Here is a 22,124-nt window from a genome sequence, read left to right on the forward strand (position 1 = left end):
CAACACCTGATAAAAACAAATCTCTAAAGACGTGCTCCACCTTCCAAAAATACTGGAGGCTGTTATTGGTGACCCTGGTTTTTAATGGGATGTCCATTTGGCTAACTCACGGTCAGGTGTTCACATACCTCATACCACATTTGCCATAGAGCATAGCTACTGTCATTTAGTAAACCATTTCAGTAAATGCCACAAACCACATTCAGTAAAAAACATTTTTGTTTTTCAGCATCCTGAGGTCAGTCTGCGCTTACAGTGCTAGCCTGTGGAATTCGCTCCTCCAACCACATGGAGGCACAGCAGGGTTCTCCGGACAGCAGCAGTGAGGAATGTACTGTACTGGAGGCTCCGCCCGGCAAGGAAACAGAAGTGGTTTGTGCTCAACATAAAGGAAGAGTAAGAGCATGCAAACACACACACACACACACACACACACACACACACACACAGTGTCTCCCATGAGTGAGCCCTCCAAGACTTGTGATATAAAACATCCTTGAATGTGGACAGGTTTGCCATTGTTGTAGTCGCTTTGACCATTTAGACAAATTTCCTCTTGGTATAAGATCAAACTACTGTCATTTATATGAGCACAGAGAAGCCACCAGCTGTTTGGTCAAAGGTTTTCCAAAAGATTTTGCAGTGTGTCTGTAGGAATTTGTGCTCATTATACTGGTTTGAGAAGGCCTGACTTGCAATCAACACACTAATTCAACTCAAAGTGGAAGTCCTTCACATAACACTTATCCAAATGTATATGTTTAGACATATATGTATGTTTACAGAGCCTTCCCCAAACTGTTGCCACAAAGTAAACAAAATGTAAATTATTTGGTATTTATATTTTTGTACCATTACAGCCATTAGCAATGTGTGTGTATATAACCTGTGAACTCAATAATAAGGAGAGGTGTTCTCACTACTGTCATTTATATGGGCACAGAGAAGCCACCAGCTGTTTAGCCCTGTTTCTAGGTCAAGATCTTCTTTTCACTACCATTGATCAGTAATGCATTATAAAGCCGCTGAACCAAAACATCAGGACCACCCACCTAATATGTTTTCAAAACAGCTCTGACCTGCTGACACATGGACTCCACAAGACATCTAAAGGAGCCCTGTTGTACGGCGATACCTTGAAACTCGATGTCAATTGGTTCTGAGAGTGGCGTCAGGTTTAACAGACGTTGAGTTTCAGGGTATTTTTTCCCATAAGGATGTATGGGAGACCTGTTAATACGTTCCATAGTCCTGTGGAACTGCATACTGTATATTTTAGGCTAATGTAAAATAATGGGTTGTTTTTGACACTTATACACTGAAAATTACACAAATATAATATAAAAACACTGAAACATTGTATAAAAATACAATAAACCTGCACATTAGCTTTACTTCTTTATTGTTTCATTATGCTTCTTAATCGTGGAGATGCTTGTTCTTGACGAAGGGCATCGAGTTTCAAAGATTTTGAGTTTAGGGGACGTCGAGTTACAAGGTACCGCTGTATCTGGTACCAAGACATGACCAGCAGGTCCTTCCATAGTGCATCCTGGTGCCAACAATGAATCTTGGAGGAAACAGGATTCATCAGACCACTTGACTTTCCAACATCCAGCTCAGATCCATTGTAGATACTTTCACTGGTAGAAAAAAGAAGGAGTTAGCCGGACCAAATTGACTAGCATCCCTGATCTGCAGTCCATGCCACAGTAGATCTTTTCTTGGTCTGTACAAGACGCCATGTCCTCTGCTGTCAGTGAGTCTTGGCTGCCCAGCAATTTGTCCCCGGTACATGGTTTGTCCCCAATCAGACCACTGTCTGTGGGTACTCACCACAGCTGTTTGTGGACACCCGGAAGTATTTCAACCCAGTCATCTAGCCATAATTATTTGGTCCTATGAAGGTCATTCAGGTCTTCATGCTGACCAGATCTGCTACATTCAGCACACAAACTACAAGCTACCGTCATCAGTCCAACATTTATTCAATGTATTATATAGTTACTATGACTTTTTACATGTTGTTTTGGTTTTGTACCCTTTATAGTCTCCTGCATTGTATTGTTTGGAATGTGAGAGGGCTGTGTGCGACGAGTGCATGTTGGGAGAACACGAGGACCACCGTACCGATTCTTTGGAAAAAATTGTGGATCAACAGCGAGCAGCTTTGCAAGAAGGACTGACTGCAGCTAAGAACAGGTGTGATTACAGATCCCACTCACACAGCGTGTGCTAATATTCTGTATGATTTCACTATCATTTTATTAGTATTATTATATAATATTACAATAAACTAATTAAAATAGCTGATACAATTCATGACCAAAAGTAAATGGACACCCAGAAATTGCATTATTATGCGCTTGCTTGCAGAACAACCCATTTTATAACAATGGACATTTTTTAAGACCCATCTTTTGCTTTTATAATAGTGTGTTCTGGGGAGGCATTCCTTTAGATTTAGGAACATGACTGCAGGGATTCACTGCCATGTGGCTTATTGAACTAAACTGTCCAAGCAACATCTGGGCAAGAATCTTGACACCTGCTTTATCATGGCAGATTCTGTCATGCTTTGTCAGATTGGATGGCGAACATTTGTAAACTGCCATCGTCATATATGTGGGCTTTGCTACTTAAGGTCATTCAAAGACTCTCCCCAAAGCTTCTCCAGTGTTGTTTTGGCTGTATGTTTGGGGTCATTGTCGGAGTGAAAGTCTAAGTTTGTGGTCTAGATGAAGTTTTCTTCAAGGGCGTTCCTATATTTGGCTGCATTCATCTGTCCCTCAGTTTTACAGACTGAGAAGCACTCCCATAGCATGATGCTGCCACCACCATGTTTTACAGTAAGGATGGTGTTTGCCTGGTGATCTGCAGTGCTGTTTTTCCAAAGAGTTTAATTTTTGTCTCATCAGGTTGTCAAGGTCATTCAATGACTCTCCCCAAAGCTTCTCCAGTGTTGTTTTGGCTCTATGTTTGGGGTCATTGTCGGAGTGAAAGTCTTAAGTTTGTGGTCTAGATGAAGTTTTGTTCAAGGATGTTCCTATATTTGGCTGCATTCATCTGTCCCTCAGTTTTACAGACTGAGAAGCACTGCCATAGCATGATGCTGCCACCACCATGTTTTACAGTAAGGGTGGTGTTTGCCCGGTGATATGCAGTGCCTGTTTTTTTACCAGACATTGCTTGCTGTTCTTCCAAATAGTTTAATTTTTGTCTCATCAGGTTGTCAAGGTCATTCAAAGACTCGCACCAAAGCTTCTCCAGTGTTGTTTTGGTTGCATGTTTGGGGTCATTGTTGTTGTGAAAGTCTACATTTGTGGTCTAGATGAAGTTTTCTTCAAGGATGTTCCTATATTTGGCTGCATTCATCTGTCCCTCAGTTTTACAGACTGAGAAGCACTCCCATAGCATGATGCTGCCACCACCATGTTTTACAGTAAAGGTGGTGTTTGCCCGGTGATCTGCAGTGCCTGTTTTTTACCAAACATTGCTTGCTGTTTTTCCAAAGAGTTTAATTTTTGTCTCATCAGGTTGTCAAGGTCATTCAATGACTCTCCCAAAAGCTTCTCCAGTGTTGTTTTACAGACTGTCCCTCAAAGAGTTTTACAGACTGTCACTCAAAGTTTAATTTTTGTCTCATCAGAGTATAGAATATTTTCCTCTTACGTCGACAGAGTCTGCTACATGTCGTTTTGCAAACTCCAAGCAGCCTGTCATACGCCTTTTACTCAACAATGGCCTGATTTATGTTATGAGTGCTGCAGAAATGGTTCTCCATCCAACAGCTACTCCAATCTCAGTAGAATACACACTGACCAAGGCCACTCTTTCCCGGTTGCCTGATTTTGGCAAACATCCAACTCCAGAAAGGTTCAAGGATGTGCCAAGCTTCTTTTAAATTATTGAGGCAGATATGGCCCCGGGAACACTCAAAGCTTTAAAAATGGTTTTATATCCTTGTTCTAATTTATGCCCTGCCCCAACTTAATTTTAACAGTTCTTCTGATATCTATAGCAGACTTCACTATTTTTTAAAAGCATTTTTCCCCTTTCCTCTTGATCTTTAGCTCGTCCAATTTTTACCCAACTGCGTTATGCTTTCTCTCAACTAGTGCTGACCCCCACTCCGATTGAGAAGAGCGAACTGACAAACACCCCCTTGACACGTGTGCAGTAGCCGACTGCATCATTTTTACCTGCACAAAACAAGTTCATATGCAGATCAGCTTTGTGCGCAGAGAGCTACACCCTGATTGCATTATTCCTCGACTCTGTGCAGACGCCATCAATCAACCAGCAGAGGTCGTGATTGCATCAGTTATGAGGTCCCAATCTGGCATTTCCCTCCCTGGATGAACAACGGGCAAACGGTGTGTTTTACCGCTGCACCACCTGAGCGGACAGTCTTCACTATTTTGAAAATATTATCTTGCACTAGATTTTGCCTAGGGTCTGTGGGAAGTTGTGTCTATTCAGTCGAATGAACACGTTTGTTTGATGAGAAGACCTGGCTCTCGGTCGGGATTCGAATTCATCCCAAAGACGTTATGTGGGGTTGATTCTTCACACCAAACATGTCAAACCAATCATTATGAACCTTGCTTTGTTCCCAAAGTGCTACTAGAAAGTTGGAAGCAGATCGTTTATTTCATATGGTCATTCATTCATTTGTTTATTTTCATTGACCGATTTATCCTGGTCGGGGTCGCAGTGGGTTCGGTCTTATTGGAAAACACTGGGTGCAAGGCAGGAACATCCTTAACAGTGTTCCAGTCCATTGCAGGACAAACATACACAGCCATTTATGTCTGTTTTCTGATAGGCTAGCTAGCATAACAGACCTCTGTGGCTGCCCGAGTGCTTATTCTTTGATTGTACACACGTCTTACCAATAGATGTGGCTGAAAAGCCTAAATTTAAGAATTAGAAGGGGTGTCCAAATAGTTTTGGCCAAATAGAATATTTGCTATTGTATTGAACACTGTGCAGGTAAGTGATTGACTGAATTGCTTGACTACCAATTAGGCTTCCCCAAATAAGAGACACCGTCCAGTCACTGAGGGACGTCCTGCAACAGCTGAGCACTCAGAGGAACTCTATAGAAGAGAACATTCACTCATCCTTCAGCGATTTGCACAAGACCCTCGACACCCGCAAGAGCGTCCTACTCATGGAGTTAGAGGTCACCTTTGGAATGAAGCAGAAGGTATGTTTGTGTTTAAATGATTAAATTAATATAGGCAAAAAATAAAAAATACATATAAAATAATAAGTGTCCATAAAAATGCTGCTCATGCCTTATTAAGATAGCAGATTTTATAGATGCTTTCAATTTTACAGCCCACGTTTTACTGCAAATCCCATAACAGAAGATCTAACTTTAAATAGCAAACACTATCTGGTCAAAAGTATATGGTTGGTTGGTTAAGTTTTATCGCCATTATAAGCTCTGTATTTAGAGCCATCTCTATGGCGTGCCATTTGTATGTTTTAAAAAATTCTTATTAAAAAAAAGGTGTTAAAACCATGAAAGGAGTTTTAGGATACAGAGATACAGTGTGTCACAAAAGTGAGTACACCCCTCACATTTCTGCAAATATTTCATTATATCTTTTCATGGGTCAACACTATAGACATGAAACTTGGATATAACTTAGAGTAGTCAGTGTACAACTTGTATAGCAGTGTAGATTTACTGTCTTCTGAAAATAACTCAACACACAGCCATTAATGTCTAAATGGCTGGCAACATAAGTGAGTACACCCCACAGTGAACATGTCCAAATTGTGCCCAAAGTGTCAATATTTTGTGTGACCACCATTATTATCCAGCACTGCCTTAACCCTCCTGGGCATGGAATTCACCAGAGCTGCACAGGTTGCTACTGGAATCCTCTTCCACTCCTCCATGATGACATCACGGAGCTGGTGGATGTTAGACACCTTGAACTCCTCCACCTTCCACTTGAGGATGCGCCACAGGTGCTCAATTGGGTTTAGTCCATCACCTTTACCTTCAGCTTCCTCAGCAAGGCAGTTGTCATCTTGGAGGTTGTGTTTGGGGTCGTTATCCTGTTGGAAAACTGCCATGAGGCCCAGTTTTCGAAGGCAGGGGATCATGCTCTGTTTCAGAATGTCACAGTACATGTTGGAATTCATGTTTCCCTCAATGAACTGCAGCTCCCCAGTGCCAGCAACACTCATGCAGCCCAAGACCATGATGCTACCACCACCATGCTTGACTGTAGGCAAGATACAGTTGTCTTGGTACTTCTCACCAGGGCGCCGCCACACATGCTGGACACCATCTGAGCCAAACAAGTTTATCTTGGTCTCGTCAGACCACAGGGCATTCCAGTAATCCATGTTCTTGGACTGCTTGTTTTCAGCAAACTGTTTGCTGGCTTTCTAGTGCGTCAGCTTCCTTCTGGGATGACGACCATGCAGACCGAGTTGATGCAGTGTGCGGCGTATGGTCTGAGCACTGACAGGCTGACCTCCCACGTCTTCAACCTCTGCAGCAATGCTGGCAGCACTCATGTGTCTATTTTTTAAAGCCAACCTCTGGATATGACGCCGAACACGTGGACTCAACTTCTTTGGTCGACCCTGGCGAAGCCTGTTCCGAGTGGAACCTGTCCTGGAAAACCGCTGTATGACCTTGGCCACCATGCTGTAGCTCAGTTACAGGGTGTTAGCAATCTTCTTATAGCCCAGGCCATCTTTGTGGAGAGCAACAATTCTATTTCTCACATCCTCAGAGAGTTCTTTGCCATGAGGTGCCATGTTGAATATCCAGTGGCCAGTATGAGAGAATTGTACCCAAAACACCAAATTTAACAGCCCTGCTCCCCATTCACACCTGGGACCTTGACACATGACACCAGGGAGGGACAACGACACATTTGGGCACAATTTGGACATGTTCACTGTGGGGTGTACTCACTTATGTTGCCAGCTATTTAGACATTAATGGCTGTGTGTTGAGTTATTTTCAGAAGACAGTAAATCTACACTGCTATACAAGTTGTACACTGACTACTCTAAGTTATATCCAAGTTTCATGTCTATAGTGTTGTCCCATGAAAAGATATAATGAAATATTTGCAGAAATGTGAGGGGTGTACTCACTTTTGTGATACACTGTATATAGTTGTTTACATGTGCATCAAAACTGTACAAATATTTTAATTTTATGCTTTTCAGAAATTTTCAAAAATGTCATTTACAGTGGGGTCAAAAAGTATTTAGTCAGCCACTGATTGTGCAGGTTCTCCTACTTAGAAAGATGAGAGAGGTCTGTAATTTTCATCATAGGTACACTTCAACTATGAGAGACAAAATGAGAAAAAAATCCAGGAAATCACATTGTAGGATTTTTAAAGAATTTATTTGTAAATTATGGTGGAAAATAAGTATTTGGTCAATAACAAACAAGCAATATTTCTGGCTCTCACAGACCTGTAACTTCTTCTTTAAGAAGCTCTTCTGTCCTCCACTCGTTACCTGATTAATGGCACCTGTTTGACCTCGTTATCTGTATAAAAGACACCTGTCCACAGCCTCAAACAGTCAGACTCCAAACTCAACCATGGCCAAGACCAAAGAGCTGTCGAAGGACACCAGGAAGAAAATTGTAGACCTGCACCAGGCTGGGAAGAGTGAATCTACAATAGGCAAGCAGGTTGGTGTGAATAAATCAACTGTGGAAGCAATTGTAAGAAAATGGAAGACATACAAGACCATTGATAATCTCCCTTGGGGTCAAGATCTTATCCCGTGGGGTCAAAATGATCATGAGAACGGTGAGCGAAAATCCCAGAACTACACGGAGGGACCTGATGAATGACCTGCAGAGAGCTGGGATCAAAGTAAAAAGGCTACCATCAGTAACACACTACGCCGAGAGGGACTCAAATCCTGCAGTGCCAGGCGTGTCCCCCTGCTTAAGCCAGTACATGTCCAGGCCCGTCTGAAGTTTGCCAGTGAGCAAATGGATGATCCAGAAGAGGATTGGGAGAATATCATGTGGTCAGATGAAACCAAAATGGAACTTTTTGGTAAAAACTCAACTCGTCGTGTTTGGAGGAAGAAGAAGAACCCAAGAACACCATACCTACTGTGAAGCATGGGGGTGGAAACATCATGCTTTGGGGCTGTTTTTCTGCAAAGGGGACAGGACGACTGATCCGTGTTAAGGGAAGAATGAACGGGGCCATGTATCGTGAGATTTTAAGCCAAAACCTCCTTCCATCAGTAAGAGCATTGAAGATGGAACGTGGCTGGGTCTTCCAGCATGACAATGATCCCAAACACACCGCTCGGGCAACGAAGGAGTGGCTCCGTAAAACGCATTTCAAGGTCCTGGAGTAGCCTGGAGTGGATTTTTTTTTCTCATTTTGTCTCTCATAGTTGAAGTGTACCTATGATGAAAATTACAGACCTCTCTCATCTTTCTAAGTAGGAGAACATGCACAATCAGTGGCTGACTAAATACTTTTTGACCACACTGTATGTCCAATCCCATCAGGTAGAGATTTCTGTCCTGGGTAAAAACTTTGCATTCACATAGAATATGTTTTATTGATAGGGTAGTTGAGCAATGCAGGCACTTTGGGGCCTGTTCTCCTTTTAGTAGATGTCCGTGTGTAAGTCTTGAATGTCCTATCGTGTGAGGGCTACTTGGTCCCCCCTCTTCTGGGTATAGTTCATTTTGTATGGTTGTACGCTTTGTTGAGTTTGATATTGTCTTGTAAGTCCCAGTTCTCTTGCCATTTCTCATGTACATAACTCTTTATGAGGGGTCTTAAGTCTGTTGGTGGGATGTACATTGGTGTGACTGGTACTTCTGCTGCTCTTTTGGCTGTGGTATCTGCTTTCTCATTTCCTCTAATGCCCCTGTGGCCAACATAGCCTCAAAATTTTGTTTGATTGTTCAAGTGTTTTCAGTTCATGCAGTATTTCTTCAATGATGGGGTGGTCAATATTTAGTGTTTTGATGGCTTGAATACAGGACTTTGAATCTGTGCATATGATGGCATTCTGGTGACTTGAGCTCTGGAAATATGTTATAGCCATTAAAATTGCTTGTGCTTCGGCAGTAAAAATGGAGCTGTGTGGGGGAATATTTATGCATTGTTTTTTGGTCTTGGAGTAAAAGGCTGCCCCGGTGTGGGTAGGTGTCTTTGACCCATCTGTGTAGATAAACAAGTAACCTGTTAGTCTTTCTTCAAATTCCTTAAATATACTTTGTGCTAGTTCAGGGCTTGTGGTTTGCTTGGGGAAATTTGTGAAGATTTCTGAAATATAGGGACTTCCAAGGTCCCATGGGGGAAAGGTTTTCTTTGTGAGTCATTTGGTATTGCTCTTTTCTGAAAGTTTTCTAGATTCCACCATAGTCTTTTTTCCCCAGGTCTGATCTGGCTTGGTTTCAAATCGTAAGCTGCAGAGATGTTTCTCTTGAAGACTGCATTAAAGGCTGGGTTACTTGTGTTCTCTCTTAATTTGAGTATGTACCCGAGTGCTTGGCACTTCCACCTTCAGTGCAGGGGGAGTTCACCTGTGTCTAGTGTTCACCGCATGTGTCTAGAGTTCGTAAGTAGGACTTACTGGCTGCTCCATACACTACGCTTCCATAGTCTAATCTAGAGAGGACAAGGGTCTTATGCAGGTTCAGGAGTAGGTCTTGATTTGCTCCCCACTTTGTGTTTGCGAGCAGTTTGAGTGTGTTCAGAGGTTTCTGGCACCTCTGTTTCAGGTAGCTGATTTGAGTTCTAAACATCGGTTTCTGATCCAGAAAGATTCCAAGGAACTTGGCCTCTTTTCCCTGTTTCATGGCTTCTCCATCTAAAAAGTAGAGTTCAGGTTCTGGATGCATATTTCAGATTTTACGAAAGTGGGTAAAAGTGGTCTTTTCCTTTGATATTTTAAAACCATTTTGTATTGCCCAAGACTGTATACTGTTTATGGCTAATTGCAATTTTCTTGTAACGGTTGCCTAATATCTGCCCTTATAGCATATACAGAGATCGTCCACATATAGACATGCCATTACACCCGGGTCAATTGCCTTGATGATACTGTTTAGTTTAATATTAAAGAGGGTAACCGATGAAATACTTCCTTGTGGGACGCCCATTTCTTGCGTATGTATATCTGAGTATGTCCTGTTGACCTTTACTAAAGTTGTCCTTTAAAAAGTTTAAAATAAAAGCAGGGAGGAGACCTCTGAATATCTGATATCCCATAAGTCCTGTAAAATACCGTGCCTCCAGGTTGTATTGTAGGCCAAAAGTATATGGACGACCTAAATATAAGCTTGTTGGACATCTCATTTCAAACCCGTAAGCATCATTATGAAGCTGCCTTACTTTTACTTATAGTGAAAAAAGCATTTGTAAGGTAAGGCAAGGCAAGGCAAGGCAAGTTTATTTGTATAGCACCTTTCATACACAGTGGCAATTCAAAGTGCTTTACATAAAGAAAAAAAAATGAATTAAAAGCATTAAAACATTCCTGAGATCTAGAACCTTAGAAAGACTTCGTGCAAACATTTAGTTACAATTAAGAGAGCATGAAATTCAAACAAGAGAGATAAAAAATTAAGAACATGAAAACTAAAAGAAAATATAGTAAAATATACCCTACAATTTAGAATGTACACTACTCTATAAAAAGAATTATTAAGAGCATGAAAAACTAAAAGAAATATGGTAAAATGAGGGTAATAGCAAAAATTTTGAGCTCAATCATAGGCACAAGAAAAAAGAAAAGTTTTTAACCTGGATTTAAACATTTCTACATTTAAGGAACATCTAATATCTCCTGGCAGTCTGTTCCAGTTATATGCAGCCCAACAGCTAAATGCTGCTTCACCATGTTTAGTTTGGACTCTAGCTGTCTAGCTCTAGCTCTTGGAACTAGCTGACCTGAGTCCATGGATCTAAGAGATCTACTTGGTTTATAATCTCTAAACATTAATGAGATGTATTCTGGGCCGAACGCCTTCAGTGATTTATAGACCAGTAGCAGCACTTTAAATTCTATTCTGTAACTAATCGGAAGCCAGTGTAGAGATTTTAGAACTGGAGTGATGTGCTCAGTTCTCTTCGTCTTAGTTAAAACTCTAGCAGCAGCGTTCTGAATGAGCTGTAACTGTTTAATGGTCTTTTTGGGAAGTCCAGTTAAGAGACCATTACAATAGTCCACCCTACTGGAGATAAAAGCATGGCTCAGCTTCTCTAGGTCTTGTTGGCACATTAAGGTAAGACTGATGTTGAATGAGAAGGCCTGACATGCAATCGACATTCCAATTCCTCCCAAAAGAGATCAGAAGGGTTAAGGTCAGGGTTTGGTGTGGGTCACTAGTCAAGTCAAGTCAAGTCAACTTTATTTATATAGCGCTTTTTACAATATACATTGTCTCAAAGCAACTTTACAAAATCCAGGACCAACAGATACAAAAACCCCTGTTGAGCAAGCCGAGGGCGACTGTGGCAAGGAAAAACTCCCTGAAAATTACAGGAAGAAACCTTGAGAGGAACCAGACTCAACAGGGCCCATCCTTCTTGGGTGGTCTGGAGGATACTTTAAATAAATACACGATTTACACAAATCATACAAACACAGAATTGAATGATCTAAAAGTCATACAGTGGTAATAAATAGATAAATAAACAATTAAATAATAATAGAGTTGTTATCCGCTCTAGTCTTCAATAAAGTCTGTAGTGATTTCTTGCCGTTGCAATTACTCCAGACACGTCACATCTGACAGGAGCAGCATCGTTGTCCCGGCAGTCTCGACTTTAATCCTTAACCTCGGCGGGTAAACAGGTTTCCATCAGAATGCCCTCGGGGTAAAACAACAGAGAATGTAGTTAATAATGTACAATGCTAGTTGACAAACAGTTTTACAGAGAGTTTTAGACTCCGGCAGCCCTAATTATTACAGCATAACTAAAAGGGAGAGCGAGCAGGTAACAAGGTCATGAAGGCTTTCACAGGACATCAGCGCCCACCTCTCCTACCCAAACCAGAGTGATTGGACAAGAGAGGCAGAACGACAGCGACCCAACATCCCTGATCACCACAAGTTTCTATGACCAAGAACCCCCAAGCTCTGCGCCTTTGTCTATATTAATCAAAAGCCTGAGAAAATAAATATGTTTTCAGTTTAGACTTAAACATTGAGACTGTGTCCGAATACCGAACAGAGGCAGGAAGATTATTCCAAAGTTGTGGAGCTTTGTAAGAAAATGCTCTTCCACCAGCTTTGGTCTTTTTAATTTTAGGAACTATAAGTAACCCTGCATCTTGTGAACGAAGTGGACGCGCTGGGTTGTAGTGATTAATAAGCTCACTCAGATACTGTGGAGCCAGACCATGTAGCGCTTTATAGGTTAGTAAAAGTATTTTGTAATCAATGCGAAATTTAACTGGCAGCCAGTGTAGAGATGATAGAACAGGAGTGATATGATCAAATTTTTTAGTTCTAGTTAGCACTCGAGCTGCTGCATTTTGAACTAACTGGAGTTTGTTTAAGGATCTACCAGAGCATCCAGTTAGAAGAGCATTACAATAATCTAACCGAGAAGTTATAAACGCATGGATCAGTTTTTCGGCGTCATTAACAGATAGTATATTTCTTATTTTAGAGATATTACGCAAATGATAGAAAGCAACTCTAGTAATATTATTAATGTGTGTATCAAAGGAGAGATCTGAATCTATTGTGACACCTAAGTTTTTTACATCTGGGCTGGGAGTAACAGAGAACGTGTTTAAGTTTAGCACCAGGTTAGACAACTTGTCTCTTGCAGCTTTAGAGCCAACAAGTAAAACCTCAGTTTTATCTGAATTAAGTAAAAGAAAATTACACGACATCCAGTTTTTTATGTCGTTTACACAATCTTCTATCTTACTGATTGTGTCAGTATCATTTGGTTTGGCTGATATATACAGCTGTGTGTCATCTGCATAGCAGTGAAAGTTTATGCCATGTTTATGAATAATTTCACCTAGTGGAAGCATATAGAGTGTAAATAATAGCGGTCCAAGTACCGACCCCTGTGGAACACCACACTTTACTTTTGTAGTTTCTGAGCATTTATTATTTACATAAACGAATTGAGAGCGGTCAGTCAAATATGATTTGAACCAAGAGAGTGCGAGTCCTTTAACACCTACTGTATTTTCTAGCCTCTCCAGTAAAATGTTATGATCGACCGTATCAAACGCTGCACTAAGATCTAATAGAACAAGAAAAGAGACACATCCATTATCAGAAGACATTAACAACTCGTTAACTACTCTAATTAATGCGGTTTCAGTACTATGGTTGGGTCTAAATCCTGATTGAAATTTTTCATGAATACAATTTTCATTCAAATAAGAACATAGCTGTTTGGAAACGACTTTTTCTAATATCTTTGAGACAAAAGGAAGGTTTGAAATTGGCCTATAATTAGATAAAACATGTGGATCAAGATTAGGTTTTTTAATCAGGGGTTTAATAACAGCACTTTTAAACAATTTAGGTACATACCCAAGGCTAAGGGATGCATTGATTAATGTAAGCAGGGGCTCTACAATAGCTGGGAGTAAATCTTTAAGTAAATGAGTTGGAACAGGATCGAGTATACACGATGATGACTTCGATGATTTAATCAACACAGTTAGTTCATTTTGGGAGATTGGATTAAAGGAATTTAGTTGGATTAACTCGTTACTATTATCACCAATGCTGCTCGGAGTGAGTCCATACTTAACATTGGCAAGTGACACACTCTGACTCTGAAGTCGTATTTTTTCTATCTTGTCATTAAAGAATTTTAAAAAATCATCACTGGTACAGTCAGGCGGTATATTAGATTCAGTTTCATTGACGTTTTTAGTTAATTTGGACACTGTCTCAAAAAGGAATCTAGGATTGTTTTTATTTTTCTCTATTAGGGATGAATAATATACAGATTTAGCTTTTATAAGTGCATGTTTATACTCAGTTAGAGCATCTTTCCAAGCAATCTTATACACCTCCAGTGTAGTGTGACGCCACTTACGTTCTAATTTCCGTGCTGCTTGTTTAAGTGCGCATGTGTGGTCATTGTACCATGGAGCAAGTTTTTTCTCCCTAATCAGTTTAGTTTTGAGTGGGGCTACGTTATCTAAGGTTGTGCGCAGTACGGTCTCTAGGTTTTGAGTTGCCTGATCTAGTTCTTTAGGTTCTGATGCTGATATATTTGGTAATTCTGGTAGGCAGTTTATGAACGCTGCTGCAGTTGCAGATGTAATAGTGCGCTTACATTTAAAACGATTTGGTTGCTGTATATTATTGGACAGGGACACTTCATATATTAGTAGGGAGTGATCAGAGATTAAGTCATTCTGTGGTATAATTTCCAGGTTGTCTATGTTTATACCATAAGTAAGTATTAAATCTAAGGTATGTTTACAGCGGTGAGTGGGTCCTGTTACATTTTGGGTGATGCCTAAGGATTCTAAAATAGAATCAAACGCAATTTTGAGTGGATTACACTTATCCTCATAATGAATATTAAAGTCACCAACAATTAGAGCTTTCTTAGTTGATAAGACTAATTTAGAAAGAAAATCGGCAAATTCGTTAAGAAATTCTGAGTAAGGACCAGGGGGTCGATAAACAGTAACCAGTTTAAACATACTATTTTTATCAGATGAACATTTATTGGTTATGTCAGAGATAAGAACTTCAAACGAGTTTGTTATGGGAGTTGATTTTACAGTAAGACCTATGTCTTTATCATAAATTGCGGCTATTCCTCCACCACGACCGCTAAGACGTGGCTTATGTTCATAACTGTAACCCGGAGGAGATGCTTCATTTAAACCTAGATACTCATCAGGTCTAGCCCAGGTCTCGGTTAAACACAGGGCACTAAGACAATTATCTGTAATTATTTCATTTACAATTACTGTTTTGCATGCAAGTGACCTGATGTTTAGAAGTCCTAACTTTAGTTTAACTTTACTAGGGTTTTCATGATGCTCATTTAGATTAATTTTAATTAAGTTATTATGACATACTTTTTGATTTTGTTTTGGCTTACACCTGCCACGGTAAACAGACACAGTCTCAATGGTTTGTGACCTAAGGATTCCGGGTGACGTCCGATGGCGACTCGCAGACAGTCGGTTAGGCCTGTTAGTCTGCTGCCTGGTCTTGGCTCTGGATAGTCATTTAACACTATCTGCCGCTACACTAACGCGGTGGTAAAGCCTGTCACCTATGCTGCAAGAAATGCGAGCAGCACCCTCCCACGTGGGGTGGACACCATCCCGCTTCAAAAGACCAGGCCTTCCCTCAAAGGTGGACCAGTTATCTACAAAATCGATGCAGTTTTCTGAGCACCATTTAGACATCCAGCGGTTCAGCGACAACAACCTGCTGTAGGTTTCGCCACTGGGTCGAATCGGTAAGGGGCCAGAGCACACTACTGCCTCAGACATCGACCTAGCTAACTCACACACCTCTTTAACATTACTCTTAGTAACCTCAGACTGCCGTAAACGAACATCATTAGTGCCGACGTGGATAACAATCTTCGAAAATCTACGATTAGCATTAGCCAGCACTTTCAGGTTTGCTCTGATGTCAGGCGCCCTGGCCCCCGGAATACAAGTGACTATGGTTGCTGGTGTCTCTATGGGGGTTGCAATACGCACGTGTCGGAGCTGAGAATCTCCTATAACCAGAGCACTTACATTAACAGGCTGCTCAGCGGGTGGCTCACTGAGTGGGGAAAACCTGTTGGACACGTGCAACTGAGATGGTCGGTGCTTTTCCCTACGACTATGTCGCCGAGACGTCACCCAGTCGCCCCGCTGTGAGGGCTCTAATGCCGGAGTCTGGGGTTCTACACCTGAACTGCTGGCATTCGGGACTGCTACAGCTGAATCTAAGCCCTCACTAGTAGTGGTCTGTTCTAACGCCCGAATGCGCCCTTCTAACACTGAGATCTTCTCCGTTAGACTAACCACTAATCTACACTTATCACATGTAAAGTTATCACTAAACACGGAGAAGGAATAACTGAACATATTACACTCGGAACATGGATACAAAGCTCCTGCTGGGGCCATAGTAACAAAGTAATATACTTAGCTTTACAAGATGAGTTGGAGATGATGTTTATGTTGGATTCACCGGCGCTTCTGCTGGTAGTCACAGAAGAACGGCTTTAATTCCGGATGAAACAGGCGATGATAAGCTGGAATACAAAAACCACCAACCAAAGCAACACAAACACGCTTCGTTCGGACAAAAGCGGCTGTAATTCTAAAGGAAAACGGTGTTATGCGCTGGTGTACAAAACAAATAAACGCGGTTCCTACGAACAGAAACGGTTATAACTCCCCACAAAACAGAGGTGTTTTAAGAGCTGAAATACAGAACACAACCAAACACAAACGCGCTTCGTGCGGACCGAAAACGGTTTTAATTCTGGATAATTATGATGTTTATGCGCTGAAGTACAAAAACAAACAAAACCGGCTTCGTTCGGATGCCGGTAGCAGAAGTTTCCTAGTTTCCAACACAGCACGAATTTACGTTAGTAAACACAAGCGCTTTTTTACGATAAACAAAATAAAACTAAATCAACAACACACGGAAGATTAACGTATAAATTATATGTTTAAAACATACGTATATAAAAAGTTATTTAGCTAAAGGCTACAAACAAACAACTAGGCTAGCGTCTCAGCGTGCGTACCACCGGAAGTGACGCTTAGTGGTTAAGTGTCCACTAGAGTTCCTCCACACCAAAGTCCTCCAAACGAGCCTTCATGGACCTTGCTTTGTGCACAGGGGCACAGTAAATGGTCTTTCCTAAACTCTTGCCACAAAGCTGGTCCATTATGAATGGTCGAGTGTCTACACAGACATGATTGGCCAAGTCTGACGGATTGTGATGGATTGGCTTCCTGTCCAGGGTGTTCTTGCCTTGTGCCCAGTGTTTCTCTGTGACACTGGACCAACCGAAACCCTGACTAGGATTAGCTGTTGATGACAAGCATTTGATTTAGAAGCCAGTTTTAAAGTTGAATCCAAATTGTAATTCAGTAACACTTAATACAGTATGTGGCCAAAAGTATGTGGACACCTGAGTGTGAACTTGTGGAATGTCCTATTCCAAAACCACAGACAATACTTCCAAGAGATTTTTAATTGAGTCTGTGGGATGTTTTTCCCATTCAGACATTGAAGCATTTGTGAGCTCTGTTTGCTGATGTTTGACAAGAAGTCGGCATTCCAAGCCATACTAACAATGTTCAGTAGGGTTACATTTACTGTTACAGAATTCATCATCTAAAGCTATTTACAATTATGACAATTATGAATACAATTTGAGCAATTAAGGGTTAAGGGCCTTGCTCAAGAGCTCAAAAGTGGCAAGTTGCAGTGATTGGGCTTAAACCAGCAATCTTCTGATTGTAGTCTAGTACCTTAACCGCAGAGCTACCATTGGCCTGTTACACTGATCAGCCATAACATTAAAACCACCTCCTTGTTTCTACACTCACTGTCCACTGCACTTTGTACAATAACTGACTGTAGTCCATCTATTTCTCTACATACTTTTTTACGCCCACAGGACCACTACAGAGCAGGTGTTATTTGGATGGTGGATCATTCTCAGCACTGCAGTGACACTGACATGGTGGTGGTGTGTTAGTGTGTGTTGTGCTGGTATGAGTGGATCAGACACAGCAGCGCTGCTGGAGTTTTTAAATACCGTGTTCACTCACTGTCCACTCTATTAGACACTCCTACCTAGTTGGTCCACCTTGTAGATGTAAAGTCAGAGACGATCGCTCATCTATTACTGCTGTTTGAGTTGGTCATCTTCTAGACCTTCATCAGTGGTCACAGGACGCTGCCCACGGGGCGCTGTTGGCTGGATATTTTTGGTTGGTGGACTATTCTCAGTCCAGCAGTGACAGTGAGGTGTTTAAAAACTCCATCAGTGCTGCTGTGTCTTATCCACTCATACCAGCACAACACACACTAACACACCACCACCATGTCAGTGTCACTGCAGTGCTGAGAATGATCCATCACCCAAATAATACCTACTGTGTGGTGGTCCTGGGAGAGTCCTGACCATTGAAGAACAGCATAAAAGGGGGCTAACAAAGCATGCAGAGAAACAGATGGTCTACAGTCAGTAGTTGCAGAACTACAAAGTGCTTCTATATGGTAAGTGGAGCTGATAAAATGGACAGTGAGTGTAGAAACAAGGAGGTGGTTTTAATGTTATGGCTGATCGGTGTCCAACCTTGTCATCATGGACCTTGCTTTGTGCCTAACAAAACAAAATTCAAGGAGGGGTGTCCATGAACTTTTGGCCATGAGTGATGAAAACAATTGATTGTCTACAGACCTTAGCATTGAGTCTGGTTAAAACATCTGAACTCAAAAAAGAGTAGGGGTGTCCATATATTTTTGGCCCTATTGTGTATGTTTTCCAGGTCTATCAAAATACATATACAGATCTCTTCAAATAGGCACCATTAAAAGCATAAGGACTATTTTACAGAGTGCATTCTCAGAGAGGACACTGCATTAGTCAGTGAGGTGGGGGGCTGTGTCTCAGAAATCCAATTGGTAGCACATTGTTTAGTATACAGGATCTGGAACACAACAGCTAGGTTTTTTATGGGGGGCACTGTAAACCAGTTCTGAGTTTCCAATGCACATGGACTAAAGAGTGACGGTTTCTGGTTTCCTTTAGGTACTGCAGAACCAGTTAGACACTCTACTTAAAGAGGAGGCAGCAATCAACAGTAACTGCAACCTAACAGGAGAGGCCCTGAACGGAGCCAGCGAGGCCTTTGTTCTGCAAACCCACAAAGATTTTGGAGAGCGACTGAGCGAGATGGCCAGTGAGGGTCTCCCCCTTCAACCCGAGGAGAACAATCAACTGGAGCTCGCGATGGAGATGGAAGGACTTCGAAATTCCATCCACAACCTGGGCGCCATTATCACCACAAACGCAGTTGCCAGCCACACCGAGGCCTCCGGGGAGGGTCTGGAGCAATGCTTCGTGGGCCAGCCGACCTCCCTCATCATAACCACCAGAGACAAGTCAGGGGGCCTGTGTAAGACGGGCAATGCTGTCATCTCGTGGGAGGTCTCCACACCTGATGGAAATGCCGTGGATGGAGAGATCCTGGACCACAAGAATGGCATCTACGAGTTTCTGTACACAGTGCACAAGGAAGGGGACTTGAGTCTGGGTTTAAGACTTTACGACCAGCACATTAAAGGAAGCCCCTTTCAATTAAAGGTGGCCAGTTCTCCAGACGACTCTCCTACGACCACGTCAGGAGCCAATGCCGCGTCAACGGGCTCCAGCGATGGCGGTGCGAGGAGGCGGAGTGCCAAGTCCCCAGGCAGCCGGAGCCGACAGAAGGGAGTGAGGCGAGGTGGAAGCTTGTTCAGCACCCCCAAGAAGAAAGTGAATCCAATTGAAGATGATCTCATTTTTAAAATTGGTAAGCATGAGCATGACATGGTTTGGGGTCTTCTGGTAAAAAGACAACCTTTAAGAACCTTTATAGAGGAAACTTGTCTACATAGAACAGAGCATAGAACTGTTCTGCATTAACACTGCTGTATTTATGTGGACATGTACTTGTTGGGCCCTATTTTTGTAATTCTATGCAAAATAAGTGCAGTACATTGGCAGAGCTGTTACTGAGGGTGCTGCACAGGTTCTTGAGGTTCTTGATTCGTTCTTGGCAATGAACGACATCGTATACAATTCAAGCAGTTGAGATCTATAACTAGTTCACACTACACAATTTTAGCCCTGATTTACCACTAGCAACAGGTGTTGAAGATCAACAGACAGATGCGCCAGCTTGGAAAAAATTGGCACAAAAATTGCTATAAGCGAATTGTTTAAAGACGCAATCCGAGAGGCTGTCTGATTGCTTGCAGAATCAAGAAAAATATAGCATGCTAAATATCTGAACCTGTCAGCAACTCCAAATCCTGTAGTGTGCAAAGTGTTGCGACCAGGTTATGACTGGCAGTGAGTGCAATGTCGAGCTAGAGCCAATGAGAGCGCAAGATACAGAGTCAGGGGAAACCCAGGGGTGGAGTTGAATACATCGTCATACACACAAGCTTTGCAGTATTTGTGATCTTATCGTCCATATAACCTTGACGATCCCTGCTGGTCACGTATACCAATTCATTCTTTCACCCATATCCTTTTTCCCTTGTGTTAGTCACGGCTCTCCTCGGTCAGGAGTGGAATTCAGCATCAGTAAAGAGGAAGTGTAATGCAGTCGAGTAATTGGATGCGGCTAGATTGGGGGGGGGGGGGGGGGGTGACAAAACCTGTCTCTTGTCACTTCTTGCTTGTAGTTTGGGAGACCAGATAGACTCGTATGCAAGTCCTCCTGGTGAAAGATCAAGTAGTTTGTGACACCCCTAGTGCAAACCACAATGACTTAAAGACCCCTGATTACAAGAGATCAAGCTGTGCAAAGTGAACTTAGCTCTAAAGGTCATGCTTACCAGAGGGGATTGAACCAGTGATTTTTTGATTAACTAACAAGGTATCAAGTACCCTAACCAGCAAGCATGTCCTCCGTGTGTCCTTGTAGGTTTTCTTAAGAAGGTCTGGTTGCAAACTGGCTACTATAGAAATCAGATAATTAAATAAGTGTGTGTTCCCCTACCCTGAACTGGTCCTCTGCCCAGAATGTGTTTCCTAAGGCTGGACTTACCGCAGCTCTGGCAAAGTAAGGCAGAAAGTGAAAAAAAAAAGCTGAATAACAATAAATATTGACATGCAAATTCATTACTGTTTTAAAGGAGCAAACACTTAATGGATGGATTCAGAGTTTAAGTCACACTCAGTTGACTTATCAGCAAGCAAACATTTTGCTATGTAGTGCTATGTAGTGTGCTTAAAGTCTCTTTACCTGGTCTCACAATCATTGATGTATTCCTCAGGAACTAAGGGGAGAAACAAAGGAGAGTTTACCAATCTACAAGGTGTAGCCGCCTCATCCGGAAGCATCCTGATTGCGGACAGTAATAATCAGTGTGTGCAGGTGATCTGATTTATTTTATTATATCTAGAATTATGTCCCAGTGATTTAATGTGATTGGCACCCAGTGATTCAGAAAAGACAGAAAATGAAATGGAAAAGAAAAAGAAATGTTATTCATTACCAACAAGCTGTGTGAAAGAGTAACTGCCCCCTTGACAACCCTTTCCCCCAGTTATTCAATCAATCAGTTAACCAAATGTTATTGATTATTGGGTGCCATTTGACTAGAAACATAATGACCGCCTACCCTGTAGAATGTAAACAGCTTTTAAAATGAGTCTTTTCAGCAACGCCGATTCCAGCAACGTACAGCAAGTTTCATTTAAGTGCTTACCGATAACTCTACAAGTCCCAAAAAACCCAGATAAATATTTACATACTTAAGAGACTATTTAAGGGACTCTTATTTAAGATAATTTCGGAGTTCAAGATTCCACTACTGCAAAAACACTGGACATTTACTTTTTCAGCATTTAGCAGACAATTAAACTTCCTGACTATCCAAAACAAGGTCAAAAGCGCAGCAATCCTGACAAACCAAAGTCAAAATCACAAGAACCATGACAAACCAAAATAATCTCAACTGAGAGATCCACAGCTGCTCCCTTAAATGCCCTGAGCATTACAACTGAAATGAGGAGTAGCTGTGGTTCATTAGCTTCACTGACCAATCACAATTGAGGGGGCACTGGCTTATGCCATAACCAAACAACCTCCAACATGTGCTCCTGGAGTAAGGGGTGTGGCACATCAACCTGAGCTCCAGGAGCACCAAGAGGCTTAATTCGTGACAAGAAGCTTTTATGACAAACCATTCTACTGTACATTGTACATCAAGAGGCATTAATTTGAAGTTGCCCTCCCCCCTTGCATCTATAAAAGCTACCCCTCTTCTGGAAAGTTAGCTATAAGAGTTTGGAGTGGAGATGGGAATTTGTGCCCATTTATCCACTGATGTTGGACGAGATGGCCTGGCTCTTAATCTCTGTTCAAGTTCATTTCAAAGG

General features: G+C 41.8%; 1 protein-coding gene across 1 annotated transcript in view; it reads left to right on the plus strand.

Moving 5' to 3' along the window:
• The first annotated feature begins 285 nt into the window (after positions 1-285).
• Positions 286-22,124, plus strand: part of trim2b (tripartite motif containing 2b) — a 29,018-nt gene continuing 7,179 nt past the window's right edge. Inside the window, exons 1-5 of the mRNA XM_063009635.1 lie at positions 286-396; positions 2,051-2,202; positions 5,032-5,212; positions 18,780-19,542; positions 21,017-21,117. Coding sequence (XP_062865705.1) covers positions 289-396; positions 2,051-2,202; positions 5,032-5,212; positions 18,780-19,542; positions 21,017-21,117 — 1,305 coding nt within the window. The 5' untranslated portion in view covers positions 286-288. The remainder of the gene's footprint in view (positions 397-2,050; positions 2,203-5,031; positions 5,213-18,779; positions 19,543-21,016; positions 21,118-22,124) is intronic.

Source organism: Trichomycterus rosablanca, chromosome 15 (assembly GCF_030014385.1).
Source record: "Trichomycterus rosablanca isolate fTriRos1 chromosome 15, fTriRos1.hap1, whole genome shotgun sequence".
Taxonomy (NCBI): Eukaryota; Metazoa; Chordata; class Actinopteri; order Siluriformes; family Trichomycteridae; genus Trichomycterus; species Trichomycterus rosablanca.